The 19,683-nt window shown below is 35.6% G+C and overlaps 1 protein-coding gene across 8 annotated transcripts in view; it reads left to right on the top strand.

Annotated features, from left to right (window-relative positions):
* Positions 1-19,436, top strand: part of SNX14 (sorting nexin 14) — a 94,275-nt gene extending 74,839 nt beyond the window's left edge. For all 8 annotated transcript variants that reach the window (XM_050788117.1, XM_050788112.1, XM_050788114.1 and 5 more), the window contains 8 exons: positions 4,416-4,456; positions 4,580-4,699; positions 10,143-10,266; positions 10,536-10,700; positions 10,876-10,971; positions 17,179-17,270; positions 17,946-18,002; positions 19,226-19,436. In XM_050788117.1, the coding sequence (XP_050644074.1) occupies positions 4,416-4,456; positions 4,580-4,699; positions 10,143-10,266; positions 10,536-10,700; positions 10,876-10,971; positions 17,179-17,270; positions 17,946-18,002; positions 19,226-19,264 (734 nt within the window). In that variant the 3' untranslated portion in view covers positions 19,265-19,436. The remainder of the gene's footprint in view (positions 1-4,415; positions 4,457-4,579; positions 4,700-10,142; positions 10,267-10,535; positions 10,701-10,875; positions 10,972-17,178; positions 17,271-17,945; positions 18,003-19,225) is intronic.
* The last annotated feature ends 247 nt before the right edge of the window (positions 19,437-19,683 follow it).

The following is a 19,683-nucleotide window of genomic DNA, read 5'->3' as shown; positions in this document are numbered from 1 at the left end:
ATCTTGAACGTAGAGTACATGTAAGAGAGTGAGACTAGAAAGATAAGTTATGGCCACATGTGTCATGGTAAGGAATTTGTACTTGATCATCTAGGCAGGGAGAAAGAGATATTGATAGATTTTAAACAATGAAATCTAATCGGATTTAGGTTTCAGAAATCCAACTCTGGCAGCAGTTTGAAGGATGATACTAAAGGTACTTAGAATCGTATCTGGGAATAAACCTAGTAGAGTATGTGTGTGCATGACCATTATAGAGAAAATTGCAAACTTTTATTGAGAGATGTTAAAGAAGACCCAAGAAAATAGAAATCATATTCATTGTTTAGAAACCACAATATTGTAAAGATGTAAATTTTTCCCCAAGTTGATTTCTAGCTATAATATAGTCCAATCAAAATCAAACAAGTTGCATATGTGTATATACCTTGAAACTGAATCTGTAATTTATATAAACATGCATAGGACCAAGTAGATAACACATTTTAGAAGAAGAACAAGGTTGGAGAGCTCTATCATATGTCTTGACTTATAACACTAAATTAATCAGTAGACCCTGGAACAGAACAGAGAACCCCAAACCTATCTGTACATCTGTGGACACTTGATTTGTGAGCATGGCTCTGCAGAATGGGGAAGCAGTCAACTTTTCAAGAAATGCTACTGGGACATTGGGTATACATTTGAACTCTTACGAAGTAGCCATATTTAAGTAGACTAGAGTCCTATATAGAAACCCGTAAAGATACTAGAAGATTGCAGAGATAAATTCATATATTTACAATCAACTAAATTTGACAGAGGTGTCAAGACATGGGGGAATGGATACCCTTTTCAGTAAAGAGTGCTGGGAAAACTGGATATCCATATGCAGAAGAATGAAACTAGACCCCTATCAATCATAATTAAAAAACTCATAGTGGATTAGACTTAAATGTAAGACCCCAGATTATAAAACTGCTAGAAGAAAATGAGGGGAGGATGCTTCACGACTTTAGGCAAAGATCTTATGGCTAAGAGTTCAAAAGCATAGGTAGCAAAACAAAAATAGACAAATGGGGCTAGATTAAACTATTAGGTTGGTGCAAAAGTAATTGTGGCTTTTGCCTTTTTTTTTTCTTTTAAACAGCAAAAATCTCACTTTTGCACCAACCTAATAAAAAGCTTCTACACAGCAAAGGAAACAAGCAGCAGAGTGAAGAGACAACTGTAGAATGGGAGGAAATATTTATGGATATTTTACCTGTATGTTTTGCAACTATTTAGCCTGTACAATGGGAGAAAATATTTGCAAATATTGCAAATTCAATTAGAAGACGATACAGTAGAAAAATGGACAGAAGAAAAATAATTTCACCAGCCTGGGCAACGTAAGTGAGACCCTGACTCTACAAAAAACAACAACAAAAAATTAGCTGGGTATGGTGGCATGCATGTGTAGTCCTGGTTGTTCCAGAAACTGAGGCGGGAGGATCACTTGAGCCCAGAAAGTTCGAGGTTACAGTGAGCTATGAGCACACCACTGCTCTGCAGCCTGGGTGACAGAGTGAGACCCTTTCTCTAAAAACAAAAGAAAAAACACTTCACAAAAGAGGAAATCAGATGGTCAATAAATATATAGAAAGATGCCTAATTTCATTAATAGGGAAATTCAAATTAGAATCATATTTGGGAAACACCACATTCACCAAAGTTTTTAAAAGTCTGATCATACTAAGTGCTAAGTATTGGTGCAGATGTAAAGCAACAGGAACTCTTATACACTGTTAGTAGGACTATAAATTGAAAAACTACTTGGAAAAATTGTTTGGTATAAAAACTGAAGGACCCAGCGGTTCCTTTCCCAGATATATACTTTGGAGAATCTATCCATGTTTAAGAACGTTCGTAGTAGAATTGTTTGTATAGCCCAAACTAGAAACAGCACAAATGCTCATCAGCAATTGAATGGACAGGTAAACTGTGGTAAAGTCATAACATTGAATACCCATATCATGAGGCTACTAGCAACAATGTGGATGAACTTTTAAAAATGTTGAATGAAAGAACCAAAACATGAAAGAATACGTAGAGCCTGATTCTTTTTACATAAACATCAAAACAGACCAAACTAATATAAGCTGGACAAATCTGAATAAAACTGTTAAAAAAATGGTTGGGCGTGGTGGCTCACACCTGTAGTCCCAGCACTTTGGGAGGCTGAGAGGGGTGAATCACCTGAGGTCAGGAGTTTTAGACCAGCCTGACCAATATGGTGAAACCCTGTCTGTACTAAAAAGGCAAAAATTAGCTGGGCATGGTGGCGGGCGCCTGTAGTCCCAGCTACTTAGGAGACTGAGGCAGGAGAATTGTTTGAACCCGGGAGGTGGAGGTTGCAGTGAGCCGAGATCGCACCACTGCACTCCAGCCTGGGCAACAGAGCAAAACAAAAAACAAAAACAAAAACAGTTAAAAAATAATATAGCATTGGCTAGGTGCAGTGGCTCACACCTGTAATCCCAGCACTTTAGGAGGCCGAGGTGGGTGGATCACTTGAGGTCAGGAGTTCAAGACCAGCCTGGCCAACATGGTGAAGCCTTGTCTCTACTAAAAATACAAAAATTGGCTGGGCTTGGTGGCGTGCACCTATAATCCCAGCTACTTGGGTGGTCTAGGCAGGAAAACTGCTTGAAACTGGCAAGTGGAGGGAGCCGAGATCATGCCACTTGCACTCCAGCCTGGGTGACAGAGTGAGACTACGTCTCTAATACTACTGCTACTATTACTGCTACAGTATAAAAACAATATTTCTAAATATATTTTATTTTTTGTTCATTATGTTTTTTTGAGACAGAGTCGCACACTGTTGCCCAGGCTGGAGTGCAGTGGCACAATCATAGTTCACTGCAACCTCAAATCCTGGGCTCAAGTGATCCTTCCTGCCTCAGCCTCCCAAAGTAGCTAAGACTACAGGTACACACCAGCACACCAGGCTAATTTTTAAATATCTGTAGAGGTGGGATCTCGCTATGTTGCCCAAGCTGATCTTGAACTCCTCTCCTCAATTGATCCTCCCACCTTGGGTTCCCCAATTGCTGGGCTTACAGGCATGGAGCCACTTTGCCTAGCCTCTAAATATATTTTATATGATGTAATCTGAAGTAATGTATGTGGAACTAAATCAGTGAATTAAATAGTGCAGGGGGACATTTGGCTTCTGTCTATACCCACCCCCCCCCACCCAAATCAATACATTTATTTAAGTCAAAATATTTAGTGTGTGTGTATCTTTTTATTAGGGGAAAAAAGTGAGGACAAAATATTTGGTTATATATGGTGTCTAGGAGATTTGGATATTCCTGATTACTGACTAGGTTTGATTGAAGAAGAAATGATCAAGGATGATCCAAGTTTCTATTTAAATAACTGGATGAATGCTCTTACTTGTTGGAATAGGGGCTACATTAACATTAGCTTTGAACTTACTGAGTTTGTAGAATCCAGTTGAAGTTTTATAAAGTAGGAGAGTCCAGGAGACAGGCAGGGATTAAAGATTTGAATTTTATTTGAAATCAGATTGAGCAAATAATTTGGCTCAGTAAGAACACATAGAAGACAAAAAAGCATAGGATGAAATCATATAATTTAAGGAACTTGGGAACATTCTAAGGAGGAGGTGTTATGAGAACCAGAAATACTAGAAATAGCCAAGTGGGAAGGTTGGGTGGTTTGCCTGTCACAAAACAGTATTTTTATTCTTTATTATTAATGTCCCTTTCTGTTGCCATAAATCTACTTTTTTCCAATTTATTTGCAAAGCAGTTTAAGTTGTATTTATCAGTTTTGATTGATTTTTAACAGTCATTTCTAAATGCTGGAGAAAATCTCAAGATATTTGATGTTTTACAGTAAGGGAACCTGGAGATCAAGAAGTAATTTTGGCAAATATAGGATTTAGAATAGAAATTCTTAATCTAAAATTCAGAATATAAATTACTGAAATAGTTTTAAATATTGAGGCAATTCTTAAAACTTTTTTTGACTGGCCTTTGCATATCTTTAGATACCATTATATATTCACTGTTACTGAAAATCCTTTGAAAATATTTCTTATGGAAATTTTCACAAAAGTAGACAAAATTATGTAATAAACTTCTCACTCAATTTTATTATCAACCCTTGGCTTATTCCATCCCTTCTCCCACCACCTACCTCACTGGATCATTTTAGAGTAAATCCCAAATATTGTATCTATAAATATTTCAGAATACTGTATTTATTGAAATTTCCATAGAGTGTGAAATGGTCAATCATAAATACTTTTTATAGTTTTAATTTGGCTATTTCGTATTTAAAATTACCTGGTAAAGTATTCATATGAGCAATTATGAAGAGTTTTATGCCTTCCTAAAATAATGTTTTACTTTTAATTGCAGGGAAAATTATAAAATCTGTTCCTGGAAAACTAATGAAAGAGGTGAATAACTGATTTATGTGTGTTCTATAACATAATCATAAACATATTTAAATATTGATAAATTTTGATGGATTATATACTAAAAATTATTTTTTATTTTCTTACAATAATCTGTCACCACAGAAAGGTCAGCATTTGGAACCTTTTATCATGAATTTTATTAATTCATGTGAATCTCCAAAGCCTAAACCAAGTAGACCAGAACTGACCATTCTCAGCCCTACTTCAGAAAACAACAAGAAGGTACTGCACATTGCATTAAAGAACCATTAAGTTTTAAATTGCCCTACTAGAGATGACTTTTTCATTATCAGGAGAATGAATACTTTGTTAATGAAATAGATTGAGCTATACATTTCCTTTATGTGGAAATCAGTTGCACAGTAAACAGAGGGTATTGTGTATACTTACTTGGTTCTTTGCTTTAATATGGTAAATGTTTCTTTGGATACTGTATTTGCAAACTTATGCTACTTCTGTGTTTGGGGATTTTTAAAAGTGGTTTTCTTAGGTTATATGTCACCAACTTTCAATAATAATAAATTAATTGCTATACTGTGTTTATGTTTATTGGATGGCATTACCTAATTTTCATGGCTTATAAAGTATTTTATCCATTCATTAAACAAACATTTTATTACATGCCTACTATTGAGTGCTAGGCACTGGGAATATAAAGATACATTCCTTGTCCTCAAGAAGCTGTTTAATGCCAAGGTGTAGTGCCAGCATGGGGAGCTATGGGAGCTCAGAGGACCTCCATCCTTATTTTTGTTGATACTTTGAATAGTATCTTTAATATTATTAATATTTTCATTTTTATAACTTTCTTGTATATATAGATGGAAATATTTTTATTTCGTAATCTTGCTAGACTTAACATTAGTTTTAGTAATATCTGGTAATTCTTTTATATTTACACAATTGTCACAAATGATTGCAGTTTTGTTTGATTCCTGACTAGGACTGCTCTATACAAAGGAAATTGTTTAATTATTTCACCATTGAATAGTATAGTGTAGCTCTTTTTGTATTAATAGATAACCTTTATAAGATTAAGGAAGCTACCGGGTGCTGTGGCTCACACCTGTAATCCTAGCACTTTGGGAGCTGAGGTGGATGGATCACTTGAGGTCAGGAGTTCGAGACCAGCCTGGCCACCATGGTGAAACCCTGCCTCTACTGAAAATACAAAAATTAGCCAGATGTGGTGGTGGGTGCCTGTAATCCTAGCTACTCGGGAGGCTGAGGCAGGAGAGTCACTTGAACCCAGGAGGTGGAGGTTACAGTGGGCCGAGATCGCACCACTGCACTCCAGTCTGGGCGACAGAGCAAGACTGTCTCAAAAAAAAAAAAAAAAAAAAAAAAAAATTAAGGAAATTTACATTCATGTTTATGGGTAGAAATAGCCTATAATTTTTCTTTCTCATTCTGTCCTTGTTAGGTTTTGGTATCAAAGTTTTATTAGCGTTTTTTATTTTTGGTAGACTTTTTATAAATATTTGATAAGAGTTGGTAAAGTCATCTAGGCCTGCAGTTTTGTTTGTAGGAAAATTTTTTATAACCAATTTAATTTCTTTAACAATTATAAAATTCTTCAGGTTTATTATTTCATGAGTCAGTTTCAATAGGTTATATTTTTTGACAAATTTTGTACTTTAAGTTTGTAAGGTTATTGGTGTGAAGTTGTCAATAATTTTGTCTTGTCATTGTTTCTGACATCTGTAGCTATGTCTCTTTGTTCTCGACATTTTATCTTTTGGCTTTATTGAGCTTTTCTGTCAGACTTTTAAAATTACCTTTATTTCTGTTATTTTGAAACATTCTTTGTATTTCTTTGGGCTTTTGTTTGTATTACAGTTTTAACTTCTTGTGGTGAAACTAATGCTTAACTTAGCCTTTCTTTTCTAATGTAAGCACTAAAATGTGTACATTTTTCTTTAAATCTGTTTAAATACTGACTTGTAAATTTTAATGTGTGGTATTTTTGTTATTCAGTTCAGAATGTTTTATTATGATCCCTTCTTTGACCTCTGGGTTATTTATAATTTTTTTTTTTTTTTTAGTTTACAAACATTCTTGAATTTTCAGATTGTTCCTTTATTGTTGTTATTGATCCTAGTTTAATTACATTGTGGTCAAAGAATACATTCCATGTGATGTAAGTTTCCATTTCCAAGAACAGCGACCTCATTGCTTTCTGATTTGACTAACAGCTTGTCATTTTTTCCAAGTTTTACTACAGACTCCTGCCATTTATCCAGCCTCCACCTACTCCTAGCTTCCAAAGCTAATACCATGTATTTTAGGTTTATGTTATGGCAACACACTACTTTTAGGTACAAATCACTTAAACATTGTTTTAAACAAACCACTCCAAAAGTGAATGGTTTAAAACGACTCTCTTATTTGCTCATGATTCTGTGGGTCAGCAGTTTGGACTTAGCTTAGCTGCCTTGTACTTCTGGTCTCACTTGGGCTGCAGTCTTAGAGCTTCTTGAATTGGATGGCCAAAGGTGGCCTCATTCACATGTCTGACTGTGTATGTTTCCTGTTGGCTGGGCAATGTGTCTTCAGCAAGCAATTCTGGGCTCTCATGGTACCAGCATTCTAAGAGGGCTCACGCCAACACACAACTTTCCAGGACTCCGTTGAACATTTTGCTCAACATTTGTCCCAAAGCAACTCATGTAGCCAAGCCCAGAGTTGATGTGGGAGGGGACTGTATAAGAGTTTGGCTATAGAGAAGCTTGATCACTGGGGGCTGTTACTTTAACAGTCTACTTCAGTTTACCAGTTTTGAAAAATTCTCAGCTATTGTTCTTTATATATTGCCTTCTCTCTATTCCCTCTCTTATCTCCTTCTGTTTTAGTTGTTCTGTTTTCATTTAGTTATCATTCTGTTTTCCATATCTCTTAAGCCTTCCTCCATATTTTCTGTCTTCATTTTCACTACTTTTTGGTGGTCTATGTTAACTTTTTCTGATCTGTCTTCCATCTCTGCCTCTTCAATGTTGTCTGATCTTCTGCATAAACATATCTAAACCTAAAAAAAATTGTTACTGTGTTTCGTATTTTTAGAATTTGTTTGATATTCCCCCCAGGTCTACTATGATTTTAAATAATGGTTTACTATTAGCTGCAGATGTTTTCCAGCAAAACAGATTCATTGCATTATAAAACCCTGGTTGGTACTTAAGATTCTTGAATAGTAAATGCACACCCAGATCGGGAAGAGCAGGAGAAGATAACCTATCTAGTGCTCTGAAGAATATAGTGGCTGAAAACTTGGCTTACGTTGATTTTGTTTGTGGTTTGTCAATATTAATGCCCATTTTGCTTTCCTTGATCGTTACGTTTATCTTTATTGGCATGAAAATTCAATTAAATGTCATTATAAAATAAAAATGTTAAAATGTTAAAGAGGAGAAATTGAGATATGAGCCCTAATTCTTTCCTCTCCTCTGCTCAGGCATCTTAAGTGTCTCTTAGAGAAAGTCTTCAGCCCTCCTCAGTAATAGCTCTGTCTCCTAAGAAACAGACATAGTGTAGTTCATCAGTCTTAGTAATATTTGTCTTCTCCCTCAGGATTATTGAGATTGATATTCAAAACTGCTTGAAAAGATGTGAGAGATTCTTATGAAATTCTTTTTTAGGTGGCCTTCACTATATATGCATACTTTTGTGAAAGATGAAATACGAAAGACCTAATGGGTATGATTTCAGAGGATTAACCAGGCTGAACATAGGGAAAGAAGAATTATATTGGAGTGTGAATTTTAGTACATAGGGAATATGTTTGCAAAATGATTTATGAGTTTGGTCAAACTGGATATTTGCTTTCCTGGTGACTAATAAATGGGCCCAATCTTTTGGGAAATAAATCGATACTATGTAACAGAATAAATCAGGTGTTTATGTTCTTTGACCTCCTGACCTGAATGCTGGGAATTTGTCAGGGAGAAAAATAAGAGAAGAGCTTATAACATGTAAAGGTGTTTATTAAAATATCATTTACGTAAGTGAAAAATTGGAAACAACATGAAATTCTAACATTGTAGGAATGATTATTTTAAGGAAAATCCATTCAAGGAATGTTTTGCAACAGATGAAATTGTGCTTATGAAAACTATAAAGCAACATAAAGACATTTGATACGGTGCTAAATGAAAAAGTAGGATGTGCTATTTTTTGAACCTCATTGATTTGTGGCTATGTACATAGAGAGTACAAGTTAATATACAAAAGTTTAATAGTAATGCTATTAGGTGGTTGAGTTTTAATTTAAAGGTTTAAATGCCTCTTTGCTCTGTGTCACTTTATTTAACCTTAGTGATTATTGTCAACAGATGTAATAAACTATATATCTCTTTATTATTCCAACTTTTATTTTAGATTTCTGTTTAAAAATAATGCAAACCGTGCTGAAAATACAGAGGGAAAACAAAATTGAGTTGTTTTTCTCCTCTCTTTTCCAGACTTACTGTATAATATCACTGTTTTTCAATGAAAAAAATTAAACTGAAAATTTAAAAGAGTAGAGGGAATAATTTATCAGAAGAGAGAGCCCTTTTCCTATTTTTTGGGTTGTGGAAAAATGTTTTAAGTTTACGCCTCAGCGTTAATAATATCTGACATAAGAGCCAATAGAATATATGGTCTTTGTTCTCAGGATACTTTTCTAGGAGGCTTTTAAAAAAATTCATCTTCAGGTAAAAGTGAATACACTTTCCTCCACAGTCTCCTTACCTCTCCTCTCCCCTCCCTTCTGCTCCCCTCCCCACTTTTTTTTTTTTTTTTTTTTTTTCACAGAGCCTCACTCTGTCACCCAGGCTGGAGTGCAGTGGTGCAATTTCTGGCTCACTGCAACCATTAATTCTTAATATCTTGGTTCCCCCGCTGCCACACATTGATTAGACCTTTCTGGGCTTTGAATATTGTCCAGATAAATTTCATCTGAAGCTGGATTTTTACCTCTACTCATGGTGATTTATAATCTTTAAATCATGTTAGTGGTTTTTTTTGTTTTGTTTTGTTTTTTGTTTTTTGTTTTTTTGACGGTCTTGCTCTATCACCCAGGCTGGAGTGCAGTGGCATGATTTTGGCTCACTGTAACCTCTGCTTCCCAGGTTCAAGCTATTCTCCTGCCTCAGCCTCCCAAGTAGCTGGGACTACAGACACGCACCACTACACCTGGCTAATTTTTTTGTATTTTTAGTAGAGATGAGGTTTCACTATGTTGGCCAGGCCGATCTCAAACTCATGACCTCAGGTGATCTGCCTGCCTCGGCCTTCCAAAGTGCTGAGATTATAGATGTGAGCCACTGCGCCTGGCCTAAATCATTAGTTTTAAAGTTAGCTATCAATAATATATTTGTACATCTTTTTATGTTAACTTTTGTGGTATATAAAAACAAAGGAGGGGTCTTTTATGGATGATGAATTACGGACTGTAACTGAAATGAATATTTTAGTTTTTATGTAATATTTTTGGGGAACATGTATTTTTTATTGCAATTTGGGGCATAAATGGGGAATTTTAGAAACATATATTAACCTATCTAATATTCTGTTTTGATTGGAAAAGGTTTAAATGCCTTTGCTGTGTGTCACTTCATCCTTATTGATTATTGTCAGCAGATGTAATAAACTACATATCTTTTTATTATTCCAACTTTTATTTTAGCTTTTCAATGATCTGTTTAAAAATAATGCAAACCGTGCTGAAAATACAGAGAGAAAGCAAAATCAGAATTATTTTATGGAGGTGATGACTGTAGAAGGAGTCTATGATTACCTGATGTATGTAGGTAAGATCTAAGTGGTTTAAGACTTGTTTTTCATTCATCTTACTTCTGTGATGCAAATAATGTTCTTGAGTATTGCCCCGTCATAAATGTTTTTTTAATTGAAGATACCTTTCATAATAATTCAATACAATTGTCCTTGATCATATTAAAGTTGCTAGTGTTTACAAATAAAAGACAGACCGTGGTCATCTGTGTTTTCTACATTGGCAAATTTTCAAAAATACCAATTTATCTGGAACAATGAGGTATCCCATTTGATCCTTTCTCAGGACGGGTAGTTTTCCAGGTTCCTGACTGGCTTCATCATCTCTTAATGGGAACTCGAATCCTCTTTAAAAACACCCTGGAAATGTATACTGACTACTATCTTCAGTGTAAACTAGAACAGCTATTTCAGGAGCACCGTTTGGTCTCACTCATAACACTTCTCAGAGGTTTGTATTTTCTCATGTGTTTGTTTCATATTTTGTGTACTCTGTAATTTTAATTGAATCTAAAAGGGGAAGAAATCTTGTTTTGCTTTGGTTTATTAGTACTTCTACTATGAGGAAATCCTTTTTGTATAAGTAGATGAAAATTCCAGAAATACTTCTTTTTACTCTTTTTTAGATGCTATATTCTGTGAAAACACTGAACCTCGTTCTCTCCAAGATAAGCAAAAAGGAGCAAAACAGACTTTTGAAGAAATGATGAATTACATTCCAGGTGTAATATTTAAGAAGTAACTTAATTTCATATAGATAAGCCGTCTTTTGAGGTCACAATGTATAGTAATTATTGAAGTTAATTTTTACTGTGAGTTTTCATTTTACAAATAGTTGCAAAGATCAGTTAAAATTAACACACTAGTTAAATAATTCTTTCAGATGTTATCACTGAGACTGAGATGTTAGGACTTTAAGGCAAGGCTGTTGCTACTCACATAATAGCCAGATTCATTCAAAAATAACTTATAGTCAGACTGGTCAAAGTGACATGTTGTGGGACCATTGAAAGCCTGTGTCTACTACACCATAAGAATAGCTCACTAGTGTGTATGACTAAAAGATCAGAATTCATGTACTGTGAATTTATTGAGCACCTACCATATTCCAGGCATTATGCAAAATGCAAGGGATATAAAAAATGTACTTGAGTAGCTCAGTCTAGAGGAAGACAGGCATATAGACAAAACATACATGTGATAATAGAGGCATTTTCAAGTTACAGAGATATCACAAAGGAGGAGGATGGCCACCTCTTCTGTAAAGTTGGTAGGTTTGGGACACTAAGGAAATGAATGGTAGTAACCTCTTACTGTGATGGGAAATAACAAGGAAGAAATGTCAGGGGGTCAAAGCAGATGATTCTTAGTTTAGAACATTTTAAATGAGAGGTGCCTATAAATTACTCAGGAGGAAGTGTCTGTTAAGCACTTAGATTCGAGGTTCAAAAGTTGGAGAAAAGGTGGTATAGGATAGATTAGTAGAGATATGGGAGCCATGTGTGATTAGATAATAAAGCACAGGGAGAAAGTATGGAGTAAGAAGAGAAAAGGGTGATTTCCAGTTTCTGGTCTGGCACATAAGAACCTGGCCGTCATCACTCCATCCTAGTAACAAGCAAAAAGCTGAATGCACTAAAAAAACTAAACAGCGTTTAGATTCACCAGAGAGTGAGGTCATATGGCAAACCACTGCCCCCCAGATTGGAGAGAATCATAGCTAGCTGGAGCAGAGAAACCCGTGAACTCAAAACCCCTGGAGAAGCCAGTGCTGAGCTAGGGAAATTTGAAGTATAACTGACAAATTGCTACAGCCTTTTAAATCTCTTTTTAAGAGATTAAAAACTCCAGGGGATCACGTCATGGGATTACCCATCCACATTTTTTTTTTTTTTTTTTTTTTTTTGATACGGAGTCCCGCTCTGTTGCCAAGGCTAGAGTGAAGTGGCATGATCTTGGCTCACTGCAACCTCCGCCTCCTGCGTTCAAGCAATTCTCCTGTCTCAGCCTCCTGAGTAGCTGGGACTAGAGTCCCACGCCACCACACCTAGCTAATTTTTGTATTTTTAGTAGAGATGGAGTTTCACCTTGTTGATCAGGCTGGTCTTGAACTCTAACCTCAGGTGATCCACCTGCCTCGGCCTTCCAAAGTGCTGGGATTACAGGCGTGAGCCACCGTGCCCAGCCCATCCACACTTTTTTTGTGAGTTTTACCTCCAGGGCCTTGACCAAGATCCCACAGTGAATATTGGAGAAAAATCCCCAGGTGCTTCTGGCAGGGGGGCTAGAAGGGAACCATTTTGAAATACATTAGTCAGGGCACTCTGTTCTTGACAAGGCCCTACCCTCAGGAGAAGCTATTTAACCAGAGCCTGACTGACCTGAGGGAAGGGAAATAACCAACTCTAGCCCTGGCCTTCCACATGGAAGAAGGGAAATACCCAACTCCAGTCCACTCTAGCCATCTTGTCCTATGCAAGGGGGACCGGGGGGCCTGAGAAGCATGTGTGAAGTTCACAGTTCAGTGGTACAGGTTCACTAAAAGATTGAGACCCCTTCTTAGGACTATAGAACCCTTCCTCTCCCTCTATATTTTATCACCACATTACTAAAGGCCTGTTTGCAGCAGTTCTGCTTAACTTGTGCATCATGTCCAGCTATCATAAAAAAGTTACAAGACATATTAAAGGCAAGAAAATACAGTTTGACGAGAAAGAGCAAGTATCAAAACCAGAGTCAGATATGGCAGTGATGTTAGAATTATATACCAAGTAGGATTTATCCCAGGTATTCAAGGCTGGTTTAGCATTCATTCAAAAGTCAATTAAGGTAGTCCATCACATCAGCAGGCTAAAGAAGAAAAATCATGATCATAACAGTAGATGCAGAAAAAGCATTTGACAAAATCTAACACCCACTTATGATATCAGCAAACTAGGAATAGAGGGGAACATCCTCAACTTGATAAAGAATATCTACAAAAACACCTATAGCTAACATCACATTTGATGAAAAACTTAAAAGCTATCTCACTAAGATGAGGAGCAAGGCATGCTCTCACTACTGCTTTTCAACATTGTACTGGAAGTCCTAGTTAGTGCAGTAAGACAAGAAAAGGAAATAAAGAGCATACTGATTGGGAAGAAAGAAATAAAACTATCTTTGTTCACAGATGACATGATTGTCTATGTAGAATATCCAAAAATTGACCAAAACACTTCTGCAAATAATAAGTAATAATACACAAAATTCAATTACTTTTCCTGTATATCATCAATGAGCAAATGGTATTTGAAATTAAAAAAAATACCATTTGCATTAGCACCCCGAAAAGTGAAATACTTGGGTAATAATCTAACAAAACATGCACAAGATTTATATGAGAAAAATTGTAAAACTTTAATTAAATCAAAGAACTAAATGGAGAGATACTTTATGTTTGTGGATAGGAAGACTCTTTTTTTCAAGATGTCGGTTCTTTGAACTTCATCTATAGATTCAATGCAGTCCCAATCCAAATCCCAGGAAGTTGTTTTGTGGGTATTGACAAACATTTTAAAGTTTATATGGAGAGGCAAAAAGACCCAGAATAGCCAACTCAATTTTGATTGAGAACAACAAAGTCACAGTATTGACACTACTTTTCTTCAAGACATACTATAAAGCTACAGTGATCAAGAAAGTGTGATATTAGCAAAAGAATAGACAAATGGATGGATGGAACTGAATAGAGAGCCCAGATATAGACCCACATAAATAATGTTAAATGATCTTTGACAAAGTTGCAAAGGCAATACAATGAAGAAAAGTAATGAAGAAAAGTTAGTCTTTTCAACAAATGGTGCTGGAACAACTGGACATCCACATGCAAGAAAAAAAAAAATCTAAACACAGACCTTACACCCTTCACAAAAACTAAACTCAAAATCAATTATAGGCCGGGCACGGTGGCTCACGCCTGTAATCCCAGCACTTTGGGAGTCTGAGGCGTGTGGATCACCAGAGGTCAGGAGTTCGAGACCAGTCTGGCCAGGATGGTGAAACCCCATCTCTACTAAAACTACAAAAATTAGCCAGGCATGGTGGCGGGCACCTGTAATCCCAGCCACTCAGGAAGCTCAGGCAGGAGAATTGCTTGAACTTGGGAGGCAGGGGTTGTAGTGAGCTGAGATAGCACCATTGCACTCCAGCCTGGGTGACAGCGTAACTCCGTCTCAAAAACAAATCAATTTTAGACCTAACTGTAAAAAGCAAAACTGTAAAACTTAGAGGATAACAAGGGAGAAAATGTAGATGACCTACTGTTTGGCAATGACTTCTTAGTTGCAACACCAAAGACATGAACCGTGGAAGAAATAATTGATAATCTTTACTTCATTAAAATTAAAAATTTTGCTTTGTGAAAAACACTATAAAGAGAATGAAAAGAGAAGCCACAGACTGGGAGAAAATACTTGCGAAAGACATACCAGATAAAGGACTGTTACCAAAAATGTACAAAGAAATCCTGAAACTCAACAATAAGAACACAACCTGATTTTAAAATTGGCCAAATATCTTGACACCTCACCAAAGAAGATTACACATAAGCATATGAAAAGATGCTCTACATCATATGTCATCAAGGAAATGCACATTTAAAACCATGAGATACCACCACACACCTGTTAGAATGGCCCAGATCCAGAACACCAACACCACCATTTGCTGGTGAAGATGTGGAATTCTCATTCATTGCTGGTGGACATGGAAAATGGTACAGCCACTTTGGAAGACAGGTGAGCAGTTTCTTACAAAACTAAGCACACTCTTACCATGAGATCTGGCAATTATCTTTCTTGATATTTACCCAAAGCAGTTGAAAACATGTCCACCCAGAAACCTGCACATGATTGTTTATAGCAACTTCAAAATTGCCAGAATTTGGAAGCAGCCAAGGTGTTCTTTATTTAGGTGAATGGATAAATAAACTCATACTTCTAGACAATGGGATATTATTCAGTGCTATAAAGAAATGAGCTGTCACATCATGAAAAGTCATGGAGGAGCCTGAAATTCATCTTACTAAGAGAAAGAAGCCAATCTGAAAAGACTGCATACTGTATAATTTCAACTATCTGATATTTTGGAAAAGGCAAAACTAAGAAGACAGTGGATTGGAGGGGAGGGAGGGATGAATAGGCAGAGCACAGAGGATTTTTTAGGGCAATGAAACTATAATGGTGATTACATATCATTATCTATTTGTCCAAACCCACAGAATGTCCAACACCAGGAATGAACTCCAATGTAAATTATGGACTCTGGGTAATAATGATGTACCAATGTGTGTTCATCAGTTGTAACAAATGTGCACTCTTGTTGGGGATGTCGATAGTGTGGGAGACAGCATGTTTTGGGACGGGGAACATATGCGAAATCTCTTCCTTCTGCTCAGTTTCACTGTGAACACAAAACTACTTTTAAAAAAGTCTATTTTAAAAAGAGAAGAGGGCTTAGGACAGAACCTTAGAGAATTCTTAATATTGAAGAACTAACCTTAGAATAGTTCTGCTGTTCCTTGTGAAAATAATTAACTTAAATGTCTGCTCTGAATATAAAAGTGAACGTAAACTGTTTTTAGTAAATTTTCTGTAGGCAAATGATGAAATAATTTTTTTTTTTACCTGTTTTCTGATATAGTGACCCTTAGTGTTCATACTTTTAACAGTCTCAGCTTTGATACTCAGAAACAACATGGAGAACCAGAGAATATAGTGATTTGTTATTTTGCTGAGGCACAAATTCAAACCACATTCACTTTAAGACTCCTGTTTGGGAGAGTAACTTAGCTCTTAAGTAAGCTTAGCATTCCTTTCTGTAAGATTCTCTGCTCCTCAACTCTTGCTTAGTGACACCTGAAGTATCTGAAGGAATCACGTGTCTGTGTTCATTAGTTTCATGCATATTAATTGGGAAATTCCATGTAGTATTGGTGAGTTTGAGGATTAACAAAGATTTGTATTGGGCCACATATCTTGAAAATACCAAGGATATACTATGCCTATTGTAAATTAAATTTGGCCTTGTCTCCTAGCATTAGAATATTTTATGACTAACACTAGGCGTTTAGTTATGATAGGGGAAAAGGATAAATATTTGAGTACCTTGTTTATATAAGAATAACTCCTTTTTTTTTCTGCTTGGGGAAAACATTGAGTGGAGATCTTAATAAGGACTGACTTGATAACAGAATGGATATTAGTGGTGGATGACATCTATACAGCCAGACACAAATCTGTACTTGTTGGACCCTAAATAAGTGTATAAATATTTGTTATATTTCCTAAAATGATTGGTCTGTAAGATAGTTAATAGTAACTTATGCAAAAGTCCAGAAATTAGGTGTTCATATTCACTGAGAAAAGTCTGCCTTAAAAATTAAACTTCTTTTTTCTGATATTAAGAGCACTATGAAAATATATAGAATAAAAAGTAGAAGCTATCCTCTGCCCACTGTGTAGAAGTCAGCTTATCCTCCATTGGGTGTTAATCTTTACATTTTTCCATGCGTTTCTATACGTGTGTGTACAGATGTGCAAACATCATTTTTGGGTTTAATTTGTTTTGTTTGCCCTTAGTGGGGTAATACAGTAAGTATTATTTTCCAACTAGCAGTTTTTTTTTTAACTCCAGCATTTCTCGGAGCTTGCATTATGCATTGTGCATTGTGAATCTCCAAAAGTGGGATACATGATACTGCATGTGTCAACTTGACCCTAAAAACCTCTTGTCCAGGAGCCTCTTATAGACACACTGGTTTGGGGAGTACTGATTTGCAGTTTTTGCCTAATATCTGGGAAACAGGGTGGTGATTTTGCTTTATGATCCAGTTAATGGTGAGTCATTTTATAATATAAAATTATTTCACATGTGGCCTTTTTGTTTAGATCTGTTAGTCAAGTGTATTGGTGAAGAAACCAAGTATGAAAGCATCAGACTTCTGTTTGATGGCTTACAGCAGCCAGTACTCAACAAGCAGGTAAAGCACATTAAAGCTGATAAACTCGTGTTGGCTAGGTTTGGTGAATGACATAGTAAGGTGTCTGGTAACTTATTAGCTGTATAAATGACACTATACTAAACCAAGGCAATATAATTTTAAACATTCAGATAGAAAAGAAGTTTTATTTGTGTTACTCTTTTTATGTCAGTTTTTTCTTAATAAGATGAATTATTTTGATTTAAAATTAATATATAGTAATTGCAGAAAATTTGGAATAGAAAATTCATGAAATACAGTAAAAAATTAAAAATTGATAATTCCATTGTTCAAGTCACATAGAATAACCAGTTAATATTTTTATGTTTATGGTTTATGTAAACTATATATAAGCTTTACATATTCTGTTGAGATCTTGATACGTTGTAATTTTGTGTTTTTGTTTTTCTAAAAATTAAAATATTTAACATAAAAATGAATTAATGAGGCATAATAGAGTGTCCTTACGCAAACACATGTGTACTTATTACTTATTTTGGAAATAGAACAATATTGATACTACCGAGGCTATTTTTGTGCTTGTTTTATATTATCAGTCCCATTCCTTGCCTTCTCACTTAGAAGTAACCACAATCTTTAATTTTGTGTTTATCATTTTTATGGTTTTTTGTTTAGTGCCTAACATTTATTATTATTCTTTTTTTGGTGCTTTAGCTGACTTATGTTTTATTGGACATTGTGATACAGGAACTGTTTCCAGAGCTCAATAAGGTAACTGAAAAGCAGTAATTTTATTCATTATTTTCTTAATGGTATACTGACATTTATTTTAATTAGGGACATAAATGTAAGAAAACCCTTGTCTCTGTTCTCTGTGATTCTTTAAAAAATTAACCTCAGCAAGTTGCCTTTTATATTTTCTTTATTAAACATGCCCACACAAATGTGGGGGACAGCTATTGAATAGCTTCTGCTTTGACTTCATCCCTTTTTAATTACAAGCAGATAGGGACCCTATACAGTCTTTCCAGGAGAAGTGAGTTTAAGTCCTAGCACTAGAATAGGCCAAGCTCAGTGTTGTCATCTGCACCATTGTATGCTGTATAAGTCAGAAACTGGAGTATTTTTGAAGCAATTTTTATATAAACCCAAGTACAAAATGAACTAAAATTAGAGCACGATCATATTATTATGTTGAATCTTGAGGATTTTGAGTTTTGAGCAAAGTTTCAAGTCATTATTTTCTGTCTTATTTTTTGACTAATCCTTTTGGTTGGATGAAACAACTATTGTTCAGTGCTGTGGTGTTGCAATGAAGTGTCACTTTTGCAGAGTAGAGGAAACCAGATTTGTGCTATTTACTTATTATAAACTTTCAAGTTGGCCAGGCGCGTGTCTTACGCTTGTAATCCCAGCACTTTGGGAGGCTGAGGCAGGGGGATCACGAGGTCGGAAGATCAAGACCATCCTGGCTAACACAGTGAAACCCCGTCTCTACTAAAAATACAAAAAATTAGCCGGGCATGGTGGCAGGTGCCTGTAATCCCAGCTACTCGGGAGGCTGACGCGGGAGAATTGCTTGAACCCGGGAGGCGGAGGTTGCAGTGAGCCGAGATCGCGCCATTGGACTCCAGCCTGGGTGACAGAGCGAGACTCCATCTCAATAAAAAAAAAAAATTTCAAGTTATGATATTAAGTGCATGTTAAAACAGAGTGGCAGTTACAGACTTTATATCTTTAATTTTCATGGGAATCAACAACAGGAAACCTTTAGCTATGTTTGAGACTTCATAAGGTCTGTCATTAAATATTGCCTTTTTTTCTCATATCTAGAACATAGATATTACTTGCTCCATATGCCAACCAATTTATTTTGGTTTACAATATATATATGTCTTAGGTTAGAATTTTAATTCTAACTAGAGCTGTTAGGCAATTTACAAATGAACCTGTGTCTTCTTGTCTTATGTTAAATGGATTTATTTTTACTTTAGGTACAAAAGGAAGTTACCTCTGTGACATCTTGGATGTAAACACTTGGATTTGGTATAGAATAACCCATTGAAATTTCTGCTGTGCTAGGGTGGTATAAGTGTACTTTTTTGGGTATATTCTTATATATATTATGTACATTGCTGTCTGAAATTTTAATTATTTTTTGTTTTTAATAAAGACTAACATAAACTTAATAATGATTAAAAGTGATTGAGTCTCATAGCCTGTCATTTGCTAGCTATGATCCAAATTTTATTAGAACATACATCACTTGTTATTGCCATTTTTAAAAGAGAAAATTCGTAATGATAGGGCAAACAGATAAGACTGATAAACTTCGTATTGTATAACTTTGAAAATAATTATGCCTAGTATGGAGAAACAGGAGTAAGATCTGATTTTCTTATGTAGAGTTAATATATTTTAGTAGATTGGTTTTCCTTTTTTTATTTTGTAC

The sequence above is a fragment of the Macaca thibetana genome, chromosome 4 (assembly GCF_024542745.1).
Source record: "Macaca thibetana thibetana isolate TM-01 chromosome 4, ASM2454274v1, whole genome shotgun sequence".
Lineage (NCBI taxonomy): Eukaryota > Metazoa > Chordata > Mammalia > Primates > Cercopithecidae > Macaca > Macaca thibetana.
Note: the sequence above shows the minus strand (reverse complement) of the source record. Positions and strands in the feature narration are given on the sequence as shown.